Below are 15742 nucleotides of genomic sequence, written 5' to 3'. Positions count from 1 at the left end.
TGAATGGAAAAAATGGAGTGGTACTGGAAAAAAAAAAGAAGTTGGTGAAAAGAATAGGAGAGGAGTTTAAAAATGCACTAAACAGTAGGGAACAAAAAATTACTATAAAATGTGAACGAAAAAAAACCCTGTAATGTGACATGGGATGTATTTAACAGTCTCTGTATTTGTGGCCATTTGTAAGACAGCAAATATGACCAGAGGTAAGTCAATCTTGGTTTAGGAATAGATAGAATTCCTCAACATCTTTTCCAGTTTCATGCTTCTGGAGCAAAACTACCACGTTTTGGAACTGGAAGAGACCTAGAGATCACAGAATCAGCTCCTCTCATCAAAGGGAGAATACGCTGATGGCCAGCAAGATCAAGTGTCCATTCCAGCACCCAGTCCGTACACCCTGAGCGGGCCTAGGGCAGGTGCCACATGGAGAACTGTCTTTACTAATTCACACTGTAAGGAAACACAGTTTGAGTTTCCAGGTGTTCGTTCATGTCTATATAAATGTCAGTTCATTAAATGGCTTTACAACAGACCTTCTTCTGAGCTGGCTTTAACCAGTTGATGATCTGAAATTAGCTAATGTTAATAGTGTTTTAGAATAAACACAATTCATCTACCACTATTAAAGAGAACTACTGTCTCATCAATAGAAAGTTTATTAAAACTTTGATTAATACAAACCCAAAACTTGAAACAGCTGATTAAAAATAAAGACTTTGGTTTATCTGTGTTTTCTAAATGTTAACATATGAATACATTTAGAAGTTTTCAGCTGGGTGTGGTGGCTCACGCCTGTAATCCCAGCTCTTTGGGAGGCTGAGGCAGGTGGATCACTTGAGGTCAGGAGTTTGAGACCAGCCTGGCCAACATGGTGAAACCCCATCTCTAATAAAAATATAAAAAAATTAGCTGGGCATGGTGGCAGGCACCTGTAATCCCAGTTACTTGGGAGGCTGAGACAGGAGAATCGCTTGAACCTGGGAGGCTGAGTTTGCAGTGAGCAGAGATTGGGCCACTGTGCTACAGCCTGGGTGGCAGAGCAAGGCTCTGTCTCCAAAAAAAAAAAAAAAAAAAAATATATATATATATATATATACACACACACGTATATATATATACGTGTATATATAAAAGAATTTCAAATATATATATAAAAGAATTTCAAAACTTCTAAATATATATATAATATATATTAAAAAGGAATTATGTATATATTTAAAAAGGAACATAAGGCATTCCCACATTTAATACCTTTGCTCTTCCCTTATACTTAAAAACATCAATTTTAGATTGAAGAGGAAGAGAGGAATACACTTATTTCCATACCCTTGTCTAAGATCATTCACTCTGTTCCATAAATCTTTGAGATTTCTACCACCACTGACTTAAGAACTATGATTCATCCGGGTTTAAACCAGTAGCTAGTGACAAAAGTCAGAGGTAGCTGGAATCCAGATCTCACATTTCTCTTTTCAGCAATTTATTGCTTGCTTCATGTTCTAACTGATGAAAATGGCCTCTCTTTGATTACGAAGAGTGTGCCTAGCAAATCATCTCAAGATTTGGATTTGGGGCATTACCACTTTATCTTCAAAAAGAGGACCACAAAGAAGGTTACAGAGGCTGCAAATTTATCTGATCACGCCTTGCTGTGTAGTGTTGCCTCATGAGGTGATGAAAGAGGACTAGAAAAGGAGTTAAAAGTAGGCCTGTAGGGGTGCAGGAAGGTAGTTCCTGGCAGCTGCAGATTGGTGCCACCCAACCAAACTCTGTGAAGGGACTGTGATCTGTGTAGCCGTGGTCACAGAGGTTCCTGGGCCCTTGAGTGCCATGACTGAGAAACTGAGTTCTTCATTTATTTAATTTTAATATAACTTAAAGTTAAATAGCCACATGTGGGAGTGGCTACCGAATTGGAGTTCTGTCTAGATATCTGAGCTAGATGCTTTTAAAATGTAAATCACTGTTCTTATAGGTTAGTATGAATTTATCTAAATATTTGAGTGTCTACTGAGTGTTAGAAACTGGTGATATAAAGTAAATTCAGCATGGTTCCTCCTCTCAGGGAACATGTACTCTGGTGGGACAGAGAAATAAGTGAATAATTACATGACAGGGTGTTAAAGTGTTCCAGTGAAACAGAGGGATGAGTGGGTTATGATAGAATCACAGAGAAGGGGTCCTGGCAGGCTAGCGGTATCCGGGAGACTTCCTAAGACAAAGCGAGGCCACGCTGACTCTGACAAGGACGTGAGGGGCAGACCGCAGACACAGCTAAGCACCAAGCTGAGCACCGATGGGCTGTGCAGGAAGAGTGAACGGCTGTGCGTGGCTGAGGCATAAACCAGAGACAGGGAAGGTGTGACATTAGACCACAGGTGTCTGCAGGCGTGTGATCAGGGGATGCAAATTTTATTCTGTAAGTGCCAGGGAGCCTTCCGAAGGTTTTAAGCAGGAGTTACAAAGAGCGGTGAGGGCAAGACGGAATTTGGGGAGCCAAGAAGAAAAGTCAGATAGACTGAAGAGACGGTGAGAAAGAGAGACCAAGTGACGTTAGTAATATGAATATTTCTTATTGTTATTAGTGTTTGAAAAACCTTTAGTAGCAAAATTATTATTGGTATTGCTTGGAATGGAGTGGAGACCGATGAGAGGAGAATTAAAGAATAATTCCTCAGATTCTACCTTGGATGGAGCCAGCAACTAGGATAGCAAGCAGAAGATGAGAAGCTAGGGGGTATGTGTGCATGCACGCAGGAGTGTGTATGTGCATGTGTGTAGCTAGGGTGTGAAGCTGGGGTGTGTATGTGTGTGTAGCTAGGGTGTGTGTGTGCACGCATGCATGTGTAGCTAGGGGAGGTGTGTATGAAGCTAGAGTGTGTGTGTGTGCATGTGCGCGTGTAGCTAGGGTGTGTGAAGCGAGGGTGTGTATGTGTGTGTAGCTAGGGTGTGTGTGTGCACGCACACATGTGTAGCTAGGGGAGGTGTGTATGAAGCTAGAGTGTGTGTGTGTGCATGTGCGTGTGTAGCTAGGGTGTGTGTGTGAAGCTAGGGTGTGTATGTACTAGTGTGTGTAGCTAGGGTGTGTGTGTGTGCGTGCATGCGTACGTAGCTAGGGTAAGTGTGTGTGTTTGATTTGGCAAGTGGGTGAGGGAGAAGGGAGGGAAGAAGAGAATTTCATTTTACCTAAGTTGATTTTGAGGAAGGGCAGTGGAGACCCAGCAGGCAATGACGTATACAATACTGACATCGCAGATGGGGGCTTGAGATGGATGTGGGAAGCATTAGCATATAGGTGGATGTTGACATCAGGAAGGATATGAGATCTTCCCTTTCCACGAAGGGCAGTAGGTGGATGATGAAATCTGGAGAATACTATTAGAATTTTCTTTTTTGGAGTTTTGTCTGTTGGTATTACTATTACAAAAAGAACAGTCCTAAGTATGAGTGTGTGTATATGTGTGTGTGGATTTTAGAAGAGAATAATCTAGGCAAAATGTTTTTCTTAACTTTATTTTTTTGTTCCCCAAATGGGAAGATATTAAGGTAATATAAGTTGGAAAACTGTTGACTTGTTTTAACCCCACATATAATTTAAGACTACATATATGTGTGTGTGTGTGTGTGTGTGTGTGTATGTATGTATCTTTTTTTCTTTTTCTTTTTTTTTTGAGACAGAGGCTCACTCTGTTGCCCAGGCTGGAATGCAGTGGCACAATCACAGCTCACTGCAGACTCGAACTCCTGGGCTCAAGGAATCCTCCTGCCTTAGCCTCCCAACTAGCTGGGACCAGAGGTATGCACTACTGCACGTGCCTAACTTTTTAATTTTTTGTAGAGACAGGGTCTTGCTATGTTGCCCAGGCTGGTCTCAAACTCCTGGGCTCAGCGATACTCCTGCCTTGGCCTACCAAAGTGCTGGGATTATAGACGTGAGCTAACATGCCCGACAAAAATTTTAGTGTTCTATAATTATAGCCACTATATTGGTCTTTACTAATAGAAAGTAATCTACTATTTAATTTCCTGCAAACCAAATTAATTTTAATCCTAGCTTTATTGGTTGAAAAATGGGAAGATATTAAGCAACAACTGAAGCAAGATAATCAGTAAACTGCGTCAGACAGCATTAAGCACCCTCATCTTGGAGTCAAGCTGGGTGAACTGGGGCCTCACCTCAGACTCAGAGCTGTCCAGTTCGGCCAGAGTTGGGGCTCTGAGGAGCTTCTTCCGCTGTGCAGGCACCTGCTGTGCGGTACTTAACCCGTTTTCTTTTGTTTGTGATGTCAAACCTCCATTCACCATAGATGACTCCACAAGATTCTTTGTAGATTCAGGGGTAGTCACATCTGGTAAAAAAGCAAAAGCTTACCTTTTCTTGAGCCAAGAAAGGTTATCTGTGTTGGAAGCATACCAGGTAACAGAGCATTTCATACAAAAACACAGAGGCTTGATTCAGTAACACCTTGCCTGTGTATAGAAAACTTCTTCTGGTTGGATATTAACTGTCAAATTCAATTAAAGGAAACTTTAAAATGAATAATTACATATTCATACTTGTAGATTAGAATTTAGACTTAAAAGGAATCCTACAGATAACTGACTCACAACTTGTTTATTTTCCAGATGAAGAAACTGGGGCTGAGAGAAGCTAGTTTACTTCACAGCCTCTAAGGATCCAGTGATGTATGGATGAAGAGAGGACACACACAAAGCCTTACCAGACACATGGCTGTAAGATCTGAAAAAGTTTTGGTTTGAAAATAAAAACGGCTAATAATCTATATTCATATAAACATATTTAATGTGAACACAAAAAGTCTGGGATACATTTCCTCTGATGAGTCTGATTTATATTATTAAGAGCTCAAATTTGGATGAGAAGGCAATACAACAAATGACAGACAATGAAGCAGTCTATAGTGTGGTGTGATGGGGATGGTTTGGGTCTCTACTGCTATCTAATCTCCTTTTATCTGTAAAATGAGGATACTAAGAGACGTGGGCTTGTTGTGAGCATTAAACAGGTTAATAATTGCATATAAAATTCTGTGCCTAGTACAGGCAGTGAACAATAAATGTTAGCAATTATTCATACTGATTTTGATCTCTATTGGTGAATAAATAAACTAAGGCTCAGATGGATTCGGCGAGTGGCACCATGGTGTCATGCCACAGCTGATCCATGAGTCTTTGTCAGTACTGACTCTGATGGCCTGCTTTTTGGTACCATAGCCTGGAATCCTCCAAGGCAAATGGAACTACTTTTCTTATTTCAAATGAAGAGTTAAAAATGGGCTAAATTTAGTAACTATAAAATCGGTACATTTATAAGTGAAAAAGAGCAGTTACCGCATGATGTAATTTATAGACCAGCACACTCGACTCCTCTTTGCATGCAGTCTGTGAGGCTGCCGTAGATGGGGCAAAGGGCATGCTAAGTACTAAAGTGAAAAAGACTGACTGATGCTCTTTTAGAGGGGAAAGCACTGTAATTGAGGTTACTATAAAAAACAAGAATGTGGCCTGGCATGGTGGCTCACGCCTGTAATCCCAGCACTTTGGGAGGCCGAGCCAGGAGGATCAATTGAGGTCAGGAGTTTGAGACCAGCCTGACAAACATGGTGAAACCCCGTCTCCACTAAAAATATAAAAATTAGCCAGGCGTGGTGGTCCGCCTGTAATCCCAGCTACTCGAGAGGCTGAGGCAGGAGAATCAAAGTGAGACTGTGTCTCAAAAAAAAGAACAACCCCCCCCGCCCCGCAAGAATGTGCTGTTTACAGTAGGATATTTCCCCCCCAGAAAGTAATATTTACACACCTTAAGTATGAGAGGTAGAGCTCCAGGAAACATTTGGTATATAAGTGTGTTCTAGTGCAGCTTTCCCTGACATGATTTATAAAAACCATGTAAATTATTTCTTATTACAAATGATATATATCTTATTTAATATTTATAATTTCTGCTTATTTTTGAAGGGTTTGAACAAGCTAGAAATAATGGAAAAGAAAAAGAAAAAAGGGAAAGAGAAGGGAGGAAGAAAGGAAAGAAGGAAGAACAGCTGTCCATTAATTATCTTTTTACATAAAATTTTTAATTGAGAACTTGACAACACATGCATTTCTTTTACTGTTACCTTCCTAGGCATTAAATAGCTAGAACAAATAAATAATTGGTGATGGTAGTGGGGAGCGCTGAAAGGGACAAAAGGAAAAAAGCAGCAAGTTTTTATACAAATTATAAAGGTAAAAATCTTAAATCTTTCAATAAGGAGATAAGAGAAATAGAATTGTTGATATTTTGTAGGAATCTTCTAAAAGGAGATATAATGATAAATAGAATTGTTGACATTTTGTGGGAATTTTCTAGGAGAAAGCACAAGTATTTCAAACGCACACACCTTCCACCTTTCCTAACCACGTTCTCACAGAGGCTCCCACCGTTGACCTGGCAGCAGGTCACTTTCTAATTACTATAATTGGAGTTATCATAATAAGAGAAACACAACCAGCTTCTCATGCTGGCCCCACATTTCCAATCGACAAAGCCAGAGTTTCCCTAAGAATAGCACTGTATGCATACCACTGCACAGAGGAACACTCAAATAGTTTTGGCGGTTATTTATTTTTTATTTGAGACAGTCTTGCTCTGTCTCTAGGCTGGAGTGCAGTGGCGTGATCTCAGCTCACTGTAACCTCTGCCTCCTGGGTTCAAGCGATTCTCCTGCCTCAGCCTCCAGAGTAGCCGGGACTACAGGCACGTGCCACCACGCCCAGCTAATTTTTTTGTATTTTTAGTAGAGTCGGGGTTTCGCCATGTTGGCCAGGATGGTCTCGATCTCCCGACCTTGTGATCCGCCTGCCTCAGCCTCCCAAAGTGATGGGATTACAGGCATGAGACACCGCACCAGGCCCATATTTATTTTAATGTGCTGCAAAATAAATAAATAAATAAATACTTTTTGCTGCAGAAAAAAAATACTGTATTTTAAGATCCATGATTTTACTGCTTAAGAAATGTTTAAAGTTGTTTATGGCAGATTAAAAATTTTTAATAGTACCGGGGCACTTAAGGCAGGCAGAAAATCATAAAAATGGCATATGAACTGAATTTTAGGGAACACTGTCAAATGACAGTGGCTGCCTTGAGTTCAGTTCATTCTCAATGCAGGGGATTTGAGAAATTGTCCAATAGCTCTCTAATTGCCTGAACCCTGTGCTATGAGATTGATAATTATTATTTTAGCTAATTGAGACTACTGAAAGAAAACACCTGTACTAAATTCAAAGCTTTGAGAAAAACTGAATTAATAAAAAACGGGTTATGTAACAGCCAGGTTTCAAGATGATCTAAACACTTGAGTGATTTTATCTCATACCACAGACTGGCAAAAGACTTAATTGCACTTTTTTTTTTTTTTTTGAGACAGGGTCTCATTCTGTTGCGCAGGTTGGGGTGCAGTGGCACAATTATGGCTCACTGCAGCCTTGACCTCTCGGGCTCAGGCGATCCTCCCACCTCAGCCTCCCAAGTAGCTGGGACTACAGGCGTGCACCACCACGCCTAGCTAATTTTTTTGTATTTTTTTTTGTGTGTAGAGACAGGGTTTTGCCATGTTGCCCAGGCTGGTCTTATTTTAAACTCCTGGGCTTAAGCAAACCGCCCACCTTAGCCTCCCAAAGTGCTGGGATTATAGGCGTGAGCCACTGTGCCCGGAAAACATATTTTTAAGAAGTTTGATCACTTATAGTTTTCTGTTTGAATGAATAAATTATCATTTTTACTTTAATGTATCAAATGAGAAAAGCAAAACACTTGGATAGGCTTTGTATTTCTTGTACATAAGATGGCATTTCTTAAAAAAAAACTGGTGATATTTATATGTAAGCAAAATATTTAAGAGGTGAAATATTTAGATATGGCTTTAGAAATCACATACCTTAGGTTTAGAACCTAAAATGCATACCCATGATATTAAATATATGTGTCTGCTGCCTTATTTAGTGTGAGGAAATGTGACTGGCATATAAATTATATATTTAATATCTGTATAGGAAAAATAAGTTATACTTACCATAAGTGATGTTGAATAGATTAAGATTTTCACTAAGAATTAATATTTCTAAGATATACTTAAGCAGCAGAATATTCATCATTATCTTGTACTTAAGTTCAGAGTTATCATCTACACTATATGTTTACAATGTTTCTCACTAGTTTGTTCATTTTCTAACTCAGAAAATGCACTCCAATCTTTGCATTTAAGTTAGAAGAATGAATCAATCTTTTCTATTTATAATTTGGGAAATTTTAATTAATAGTTAAAATGCAACAATGAAAAACATAAAAGCAGCACAAGAAATCAAGAATGAAGCATTAGAAAATCACAAAGTACATGAAGACATGAAATAAATTATAGCAAATGATAAGCAGTGAAACCAAATAAAAATTCTCTGCTACCCTTTTACACTAAGAAATTTAAGTACCAAGAGTTTTCTTTCCAAACAGAACCCATCGTATAGGCTGTAAGAACACAGAACACACAACATACCTATAGATGAGGTGTGTGAGCATGCATACTGTCAAGATCAGCAATGTGTGCCTAATTTAGATTAGCCAATGGTCAATGTGTTTAGGCAGCCAACCACTCGCTTTCTTATTACGGTCCAACTAATGGAAGCATCTTTTGTAGATATTCAAAAAAGGTAGAGTATCTGTAATGTATATTGCCAACTTTTGGGGATTAGTAGTGACATATATATTACTATGTTTCTGTGTTTATTTTCCAGACCAAATTTTTTACAAGGTCACTTTGCAAATGGCTGAAAAAATAAAAATTCCAAATGAATAAAGAAAATAGAAAAAGCTCTTCAGTGGTCAGTCAAAAATAGTAAGTGAGTGATTGTAAAATATTACAGTCATGCCTGAGACCTACATAAATAAGCAGAAGATTTAAAAACAGTTGGAAACTAGCTTTGTAGCTGGAAGATACTCAATAAATATTCATATACAGAATATACTAGAACTCTTTAAATATGAATTTGTACGTAAGGTATGCCAACAATTCTTTGTTATCTTAAGAGGCATTCTATGGCATTTAAAAGAAAATCCCAAAAGAAAATATTTGTGCCAACATCTTATGTCATTTTATATTTTAAACAGTAGCTTCCAAAATTAAAAACTCTAACTTGCAAAATATTTTATTGGGATAAAGTTGGCTTTGAAAATTCACCTGGCTGGGTGAGGTGGCTTACGCCTGTATTCCTAGCACTTTGGGAGGCCAAGGTTGGTGAATTGCTTGAGCCCAGGAGTTTGAGAGCAGCCTGGGCAACATGGTGAAACCCTGTCTCTATTTCCTAAAATAAATAAATAAATAAATAAATAAATAAATAAATAAATAAATAAAAGAAAATTCACTCATATATATTTAAAGTTTTAATTTATAAAGGGTTGATTTTATAGATCAAATTTAGTTATTTCACTATTAATCTCTGTTTAACAGAAGGGTCTAAACTTGTACTACAAATCTGAGGCACATAATTATATATTACAACCAAAGCCATTACAATGCTCTTGTATTTTTATACTCTTTTTTTTTTTTTTTTGAGACTCAGTCTCGCTCTGTTGCCCAGGCTGATGTTCAGTGGCGCGATCTTGGCTCACTGCAACCTCCGCCTCCCAGCTTCAAGAAATTCTCCTGCCTCAGCCTCCCGGGCAGCTGGGACTACAGGTGTGTGCCACCAGGCCTGGCTAATTTTTTTGTATTTTTAGTAGAGACGGGGTTTCACCGTGTTAGCCAGGATGGTCTCCATCTCCTGACCTTAAGATCCACCCACCTCAGCTTCCCAAAGTGCTGGGATTACAGGCGTGAGCCACCGTGCCCGGCCTTTATTTTTATACTCTTAATCGGCATTCAAAGTCATTCATGACTAGGCTCTATCCACGGAGCACAAAGATACAAAAGACAGTTCTTGCCCATCAACTGAGGTGCTGTCATCTGAAGTAGATAACCATTTTAAGTTTAGTTACTTAAATAACTGAATGCTTTAGAGAACAGGAAGTAGATGTGTCAGAATTTTGTTTCTATGAAGTTTTTTTCTATTCTCTTAGGGCAAAGGTCTGCTGTAGGCTTTAACCTCATTGCTCTACAAGAGCCTGGACAGTGACAGCCGCCATTAAGATGGGCACCATCTTCTAGAACCATGAGTATGGTGTGATGGTTCTTCCAAAACTGCTTAGGAGAAAACAGATTTACTGTAGTCTTGTATCTTTTTTACATATATTGTTTTCAAACAAGCAGAATGTTTTATTTTACTGACCACGGCTTAACAGAAGCCTTTCGATTTTCTTTTTTAACATGTTTGAACAAGCAGATGAATGAAATGTATTTCACAGAAACCACAAAACCCACGTCAGGTGTAAAAGTGTTTTTGTTTTTTTTACCTGACAAGTCAAAACTGTAAGACATGCTAAGTGGCCGCATTGCTGAAAAAAAGAAAACAAACAATAAAAAGAAAATAATTCAGCTGTTAGGAATATACAGAGGGGACAAAAAAGGGAACGGATTAATGAAGACCCTTAGTGGCTACATGTCAGACTCTAAGGCAGGCAGAAGCTAGTGAATGAAAATCTGAAATACATTAAAACCATGCAAGAGTCTTAGTTTCAATTATATCACTAAGACTTCAAATGGAGGAACAATAAAAGGAAAAAGTAACTTTTTAAAAAACAAGTTAAAAATGAAAGCATGATAAAAATACAAACATTTTAAAGAATCACAGAATAGGATGTTTGACTTAAATATAGATTTTTTAAAAAGCCATGTTTTAAAACATGATTTTAGGGAACATACAACATCTTTAAAATTTCGGAGTAAATTTATCCTTCAATAATTTATGTCAGGATGAAAATTTGGCTCTCAAAATAAAGGTGAAACAGTTCATAAAAAATTCTCAGTTCAGCTAGTTCAGCAGCATCACCATTACGTGTTAATAAATTATCTATTGTAGGCCGTATAACCTAGTAGTTGAAGGACAGGACAGACTGCCTGAGTTTGAACCTCAGCTCTACCACTAACTGGGAGTGTGACCCCAGGCAAGTTACTTAACCTCTCTGTGCTTTAGTTACTTCATCTGTAAAATGAGAATAATCCTATCTTATGGAATTGTTATAAAAATTAAATAACTTCATGTAAAAAAGGTGCTTAGAATAGTGCTTGACACACAGTAAAAACTGAATATGGTGGTCCTTCCTTATCGTAGTTTCACTTTCCATGGTTTCAGTTACTCATGATCCAAAAATATCAAATGAAAAATCCCAGAAATAAAGAATTCATAAGATTTATTTATTTATTTTGAAATGGAGTCTCGCTCTGTTGCCAAGGCTGGAGGGCAGTGGTGTGATCTCAGCTCACCGCAACCTCCGCCTCCCGGGTTCAAGCAATTCTTGTGCCTCAGCCTCCTGAGTAGCTGGGATTACAGGTGCCCACCACCATGCCCGGCTACCATTTGTATTTTTAGTAGAGACGGGGTTTTGCCATATTGGCCAGGCTGGTCTCGAACTCCTGATCTCAGGTAATCTACATGCCTCGGCCTCCCAAAACGTTGGCATTACAGGCATAAGCCACCACGCCCAGCCAATTCATAAGTTTTAAAATGCATGTTTCCTGAATATTACCTTTTCTATTTTATTATTAGTAATTGTTGTGAATCTCTTACTGAGCCTATTTTATAAAATAAACTTTTTCATAGGTATGCATGTAAAGTCAAAAACATAGTACATATAAAGTTTGGTACTATCCATGGTTTCAAGCATCCACTCGGGGTCTTGGCATATGTCTCCCCCTCAGATAAAAGAAGACTACCGTAATTATCATTTATTTTCTTTCTTTTTTTTTTTTTTTTGAGATGGAGTCTCACTCTATTGCCAGGCTGGAGTGCAGTGGCTGCAGTGGTGCAATCTCGGCTCACTACAACCTCTGCTTCCCAGGTTCAAGCAATCTCCCGAGTAGCTGGGATTACAGGTGCCTGCCACCAGACCCAGCTAATTTTTGTATTTTTAGAGAGACAGGGTTTCACCATGTTGGCCAGGATGGTCTTGAACTCCTGACCTTGTGACCTGCCCACCTCGGCCTCCCAAAGTGCTAGGATTACAGGCGTGAGCCACTGTGCCTGGCCTATCATTTCTTAAAAATGAAATTATTATTTATTTCCTGTTGAAGCACTCTGCTTTTACAATTTATGCATATAATAACCACTAAATTGTATACTTTAAATGAGTGAATTTTATGGTATATAAATGGCGTAAAGCTCAATAAAGCTGTTAAAAAGGTTATTGCAGAGATGTGATGATTTTAGGTATTCATGACAGCGAGGATTATCTATTTTCACTGCAGTCCAAAGCTCTTACCAGTACCTTTGCATCAAAGAGAAAACATCTTTCCTGTGACACAGGCTCAGCCTTCCTAGGATTGTTCAGAAACCAGCACATCAGACACTGATGCACAGGACTTCAGATATCCATTGGCCATTCTTCCCTTCCTCTCCAACAAAGCATAGTCTTCGTTTTCCATTCCAAAAACTAAATCTACCAGGACTTCCCATATTCTCCAAAACTGCTGAAGCCAAAGCAACGCCTCACTGAATATCGTTTGTCATATCCTTTCTTCTGTTCTTTTAAATCCTCTTCATATAAAGAGGGTAGAATAATTTGAGATGTTAATTATTTTTCCTTGTAATTTTTTTGTCACCCCATTTCACAAAGTTGGCCCCTTGGTGAAACTCTGTTGTCACCAAAGATAACCTTGCCTTCCTGGCTTTTGATTTCTGGAAGCCTGAGGTCCTGGTGGGGATTATGCCCAGTGGGGAGGGCCTTTGTGGTTGGAGACGGACACACTGCAGAGCAGCAGTAGCTTTGGAAGTACAGGCATATCAGGCACAATGTCTCTCTAGTTGCTGTTTTCCAGGGAGACAGCCTCTAGACTTCTAATACCCCAATTTAATGGTATGTAAATATGTCTCAGTGTGTATTTTAGCAGCTGGTTTTAAAGGAATAATTTTTATTTACAACCCAAAAGCTCAATATTAAAAAAAAATGACGTGAAGGAAAAGTACTGATTTACATCCCAAACACACATTAGCAAGATGTCAGAATCATATGTAGATGTTTTTAGATATACACACGTCAATAAAGGGGATATGCATGTTAGATGTGGCAAATAAATCAACTATTATTTAACAATCATACTTACTGTTCAAGGACTGGGAAATAATATTTTAAGTATTTTCATCCTAATGTATTGTATGTTTTAAACAGGCATTTTACTGTGTTTTAATTATATCATAGGAAATTGGTTAGGGATTTTGTGTTGATAAGAATAATCTTCCTTGGGTCAGGCGCGGTGGCTCACGCCTGTAATCCCAGCACTTTGGGAGGCCGAGACGGGTGGATCATGAGGTCAGGAGATTGAGACCATCCTGGCTAACACGGTGAAACCCCGTCTCTACTAAAAAAAATACAAAAAATTAGCCGGGCGTGGTGGCGGGCTCCTGCAGTCCCAGCTACTCGAGAGGCTGAGGCAGGAGAATGGTGTCAACCCAGGAGGCGGAGCTTGCAGTGAGCCAAGATCGCACCACTGCACTCCAGCCTGGGAGACAGAGCGAGACTCCATCTCAAAAAAAAAAAAGAATAATCTTCCTTGAACTTATCTCGGAAAAGTTTTCTAAAAAGTAAAGAAAAAAAACATCTTCCACTCACCATTCAAAAAACCATACTTCTAAACTCCTATATTACCTACTCTAGATTTTCCTAATTATGTATAGCAAATAAAGTATTACATATTATCACAGCACTCTTCCATCTTCTCTAATATCTTCTTATTCTGCTCTTTTTTTCTCTAGCACATGAATATATCTTTTGAAATAAGGCTGACTACTGTGTTAAGAAGGGGATGCAATTATTTCTTGGGAGATGACATTTATATATTTTCCAATCTCTATACCAAAAAGAGGACAAAAATTGAGGATGTCAATTAAGATGTTTAGAAGAAAACAAATAATCAGAGACATGAACAAAGACTGATGTACAAGAATAGTAATTTCAGACTTACTAGGAAAAAACAGAAAAAGCTTGTGAATCAGGAAAATAGGTAAATAAAACCCAATTTAGCCATCTGTTAGGAGATCACATCCTTATAAATCATATTTGGAGTCATATTTAATGACATAGGAAGATGGTCATGCCAAATAAACCATTAGATGCAGAGAACAGAGTACTGTATATACACAGTTTTCATCCTCATTTTGTAATGCACAAGTAAATTCACAGTGGACGCCTCCGGCTGTTGTTATTATGGGTAACATTTTCATCTTTAAACATTCAGACATTTTTGCCATTGCTGCAGTGAGCTCCTACTTGCAATTACATGTAGGGGAAAAGTGATACAAATATTTAGGGAAACTTTTCTTCAAGTTAATTCTGCCAATATTATCAGAACTGAACTCCCCAAAGCAAAACTGTATAGTAAGAACCAATGTAGTTCTGTAGAAAAAATGACAAAAATCCCTTACTTTACAATTAGGGTTTAATATCCATTTGAACTCGGAATTCTAGAAGTAACACTCTCACAAAACAATATCTTTCTGTAACAGCTCAATTCTGGTGGTTGTGAAATACCAATTGTCAAGGTTAAAATAAAGACATACTTAACATAAAAATGTTATTTAATTATTCTAAAGTAGGGTTCCCATTAGCAACTACATATAATTTTAAAAAGTGAAAGTGAAGAATATGGCTTGCTATGAGAGATTGAATCACTCATCAAAAAGCTCCCCAACAAAGGCAGGCTCAGGACCAGATGGATTCACTGGTGAATTCTACCAAATATTGAAAGAAGAATTAATGCCAATCCCTCTCAAGCTCTTTCAAAACACTGAAGATGAGAGAACACTTCTAATTTTGTTTTACGAGGCCAAAACCCCCAAAATTACAGGCTAAAATCCTTAATGAATATAGATTCAAAATTCTGAACAAAATACTAGCAAACTGAATCCATCAGCACAATAAAAGGATCATACATCATGACCAAGTGGGATTTATCCCTGGGATGCAAGGACAGCTTAACACATGAAAATCAATTAACATGATTCACCACCGTAACAGAATAAAGAATAAAAATCACCTGATCATTTCAAATGCAGAGAAAGCATGTGACAAAATTCAACACCTTTTCAAAATAAAAACACTCAACAAATTAGGAATAGAAGGAAATTACCTCAACATAATAAAGGCCACATATGGAAAGCTTACAGCTAACATCATACTCAATAGGGGAAAACTGAAAGCTTTTCCTCCAAAATCAGGAACAAGGCAAGGATGACCACTTCTGTATTCAACATAGTACTGGTAGTTCTAGCCAGAGCAGTTAGGCAAAAAAAGAAATAAAAGGCATCCAATTGGAAAGAAAGTAATAAAAGTGTCCCTCCCTGTTTGCAGATGACATGATCTTACAGATAGAAAACTCCATAAAAATTTTTTTCAATACACTAACAACAAAAAGACAATCCCATTGACAACAGCACCAAAAAGAATAAAATATCTAGGAGTAAATTTAATAAGGAGGTAAAAGATTTATATACAAAAACTACGAGACAGAAACAAATGGAAGAATAGTATTCATGAATTGAAAGACTTACTGTTAACATGTGAATACTACCCAAAGCTATATACAGATCCAATAGAATC

The 15742-nt window shown here is 38.2% G+C and overlaps 1 protein-coding gene across 6 annotated transcripts in view; it reads right to left on the bottom strand.

Moving 5' to 3' along the window:
• The window catches only part of SPIRE1 (spire type actin nucleation factor 1), a 213354-nt gene that overhangs the window by 29009 nt on the left and 168603 nt on the right, over window positions 1-15742 (bottom strand). For 4 of the 6 annotated variants that reach the window (XM_031003592.3, XM_055368418.2, XM_063699375.1 and 1 more), the window contains 2 exons: window positions 10445-10486; window positions 4177-4349 (listed from right to left, as the gene is read on the bottom strand). In XM_031003592.3, coding sequence (XP_030859452.1) covers window positions 4177-4349; window positions 10445-10486 — 215 coding nt within the window. The remainder of the gene's footprint in view (window positions 1-4176; window positions 4350-10444; window positions 10487-15742) is intronic. The other 2 variants (XM_031003593.3, XM_055368419.2) reach the window with 1 other exon arrangement.

The sequence above is a fragment of the Gorilla gorilla genome, chromosome 17 (assembly GCF_029281585.2).
Source record: "Gorilla gorilla gorilla isolate KB3781 chromosome 17, NHGRI_mGorGor1-v2.1_pri, whole genome shotgun sequence".
NCBI classification, from domain to species: domain Eukaryota; kingdom Metazoa; phylum Chordata; class Mammalia; order Primates; family Hominidae; genus Gorilla; species Gorilla gorilla.
The sequence above is the reverse complement of the archived record's forward strand: the minus strand, read 5'-3'. Positions and strand labels throughout refer to the sequence as shown.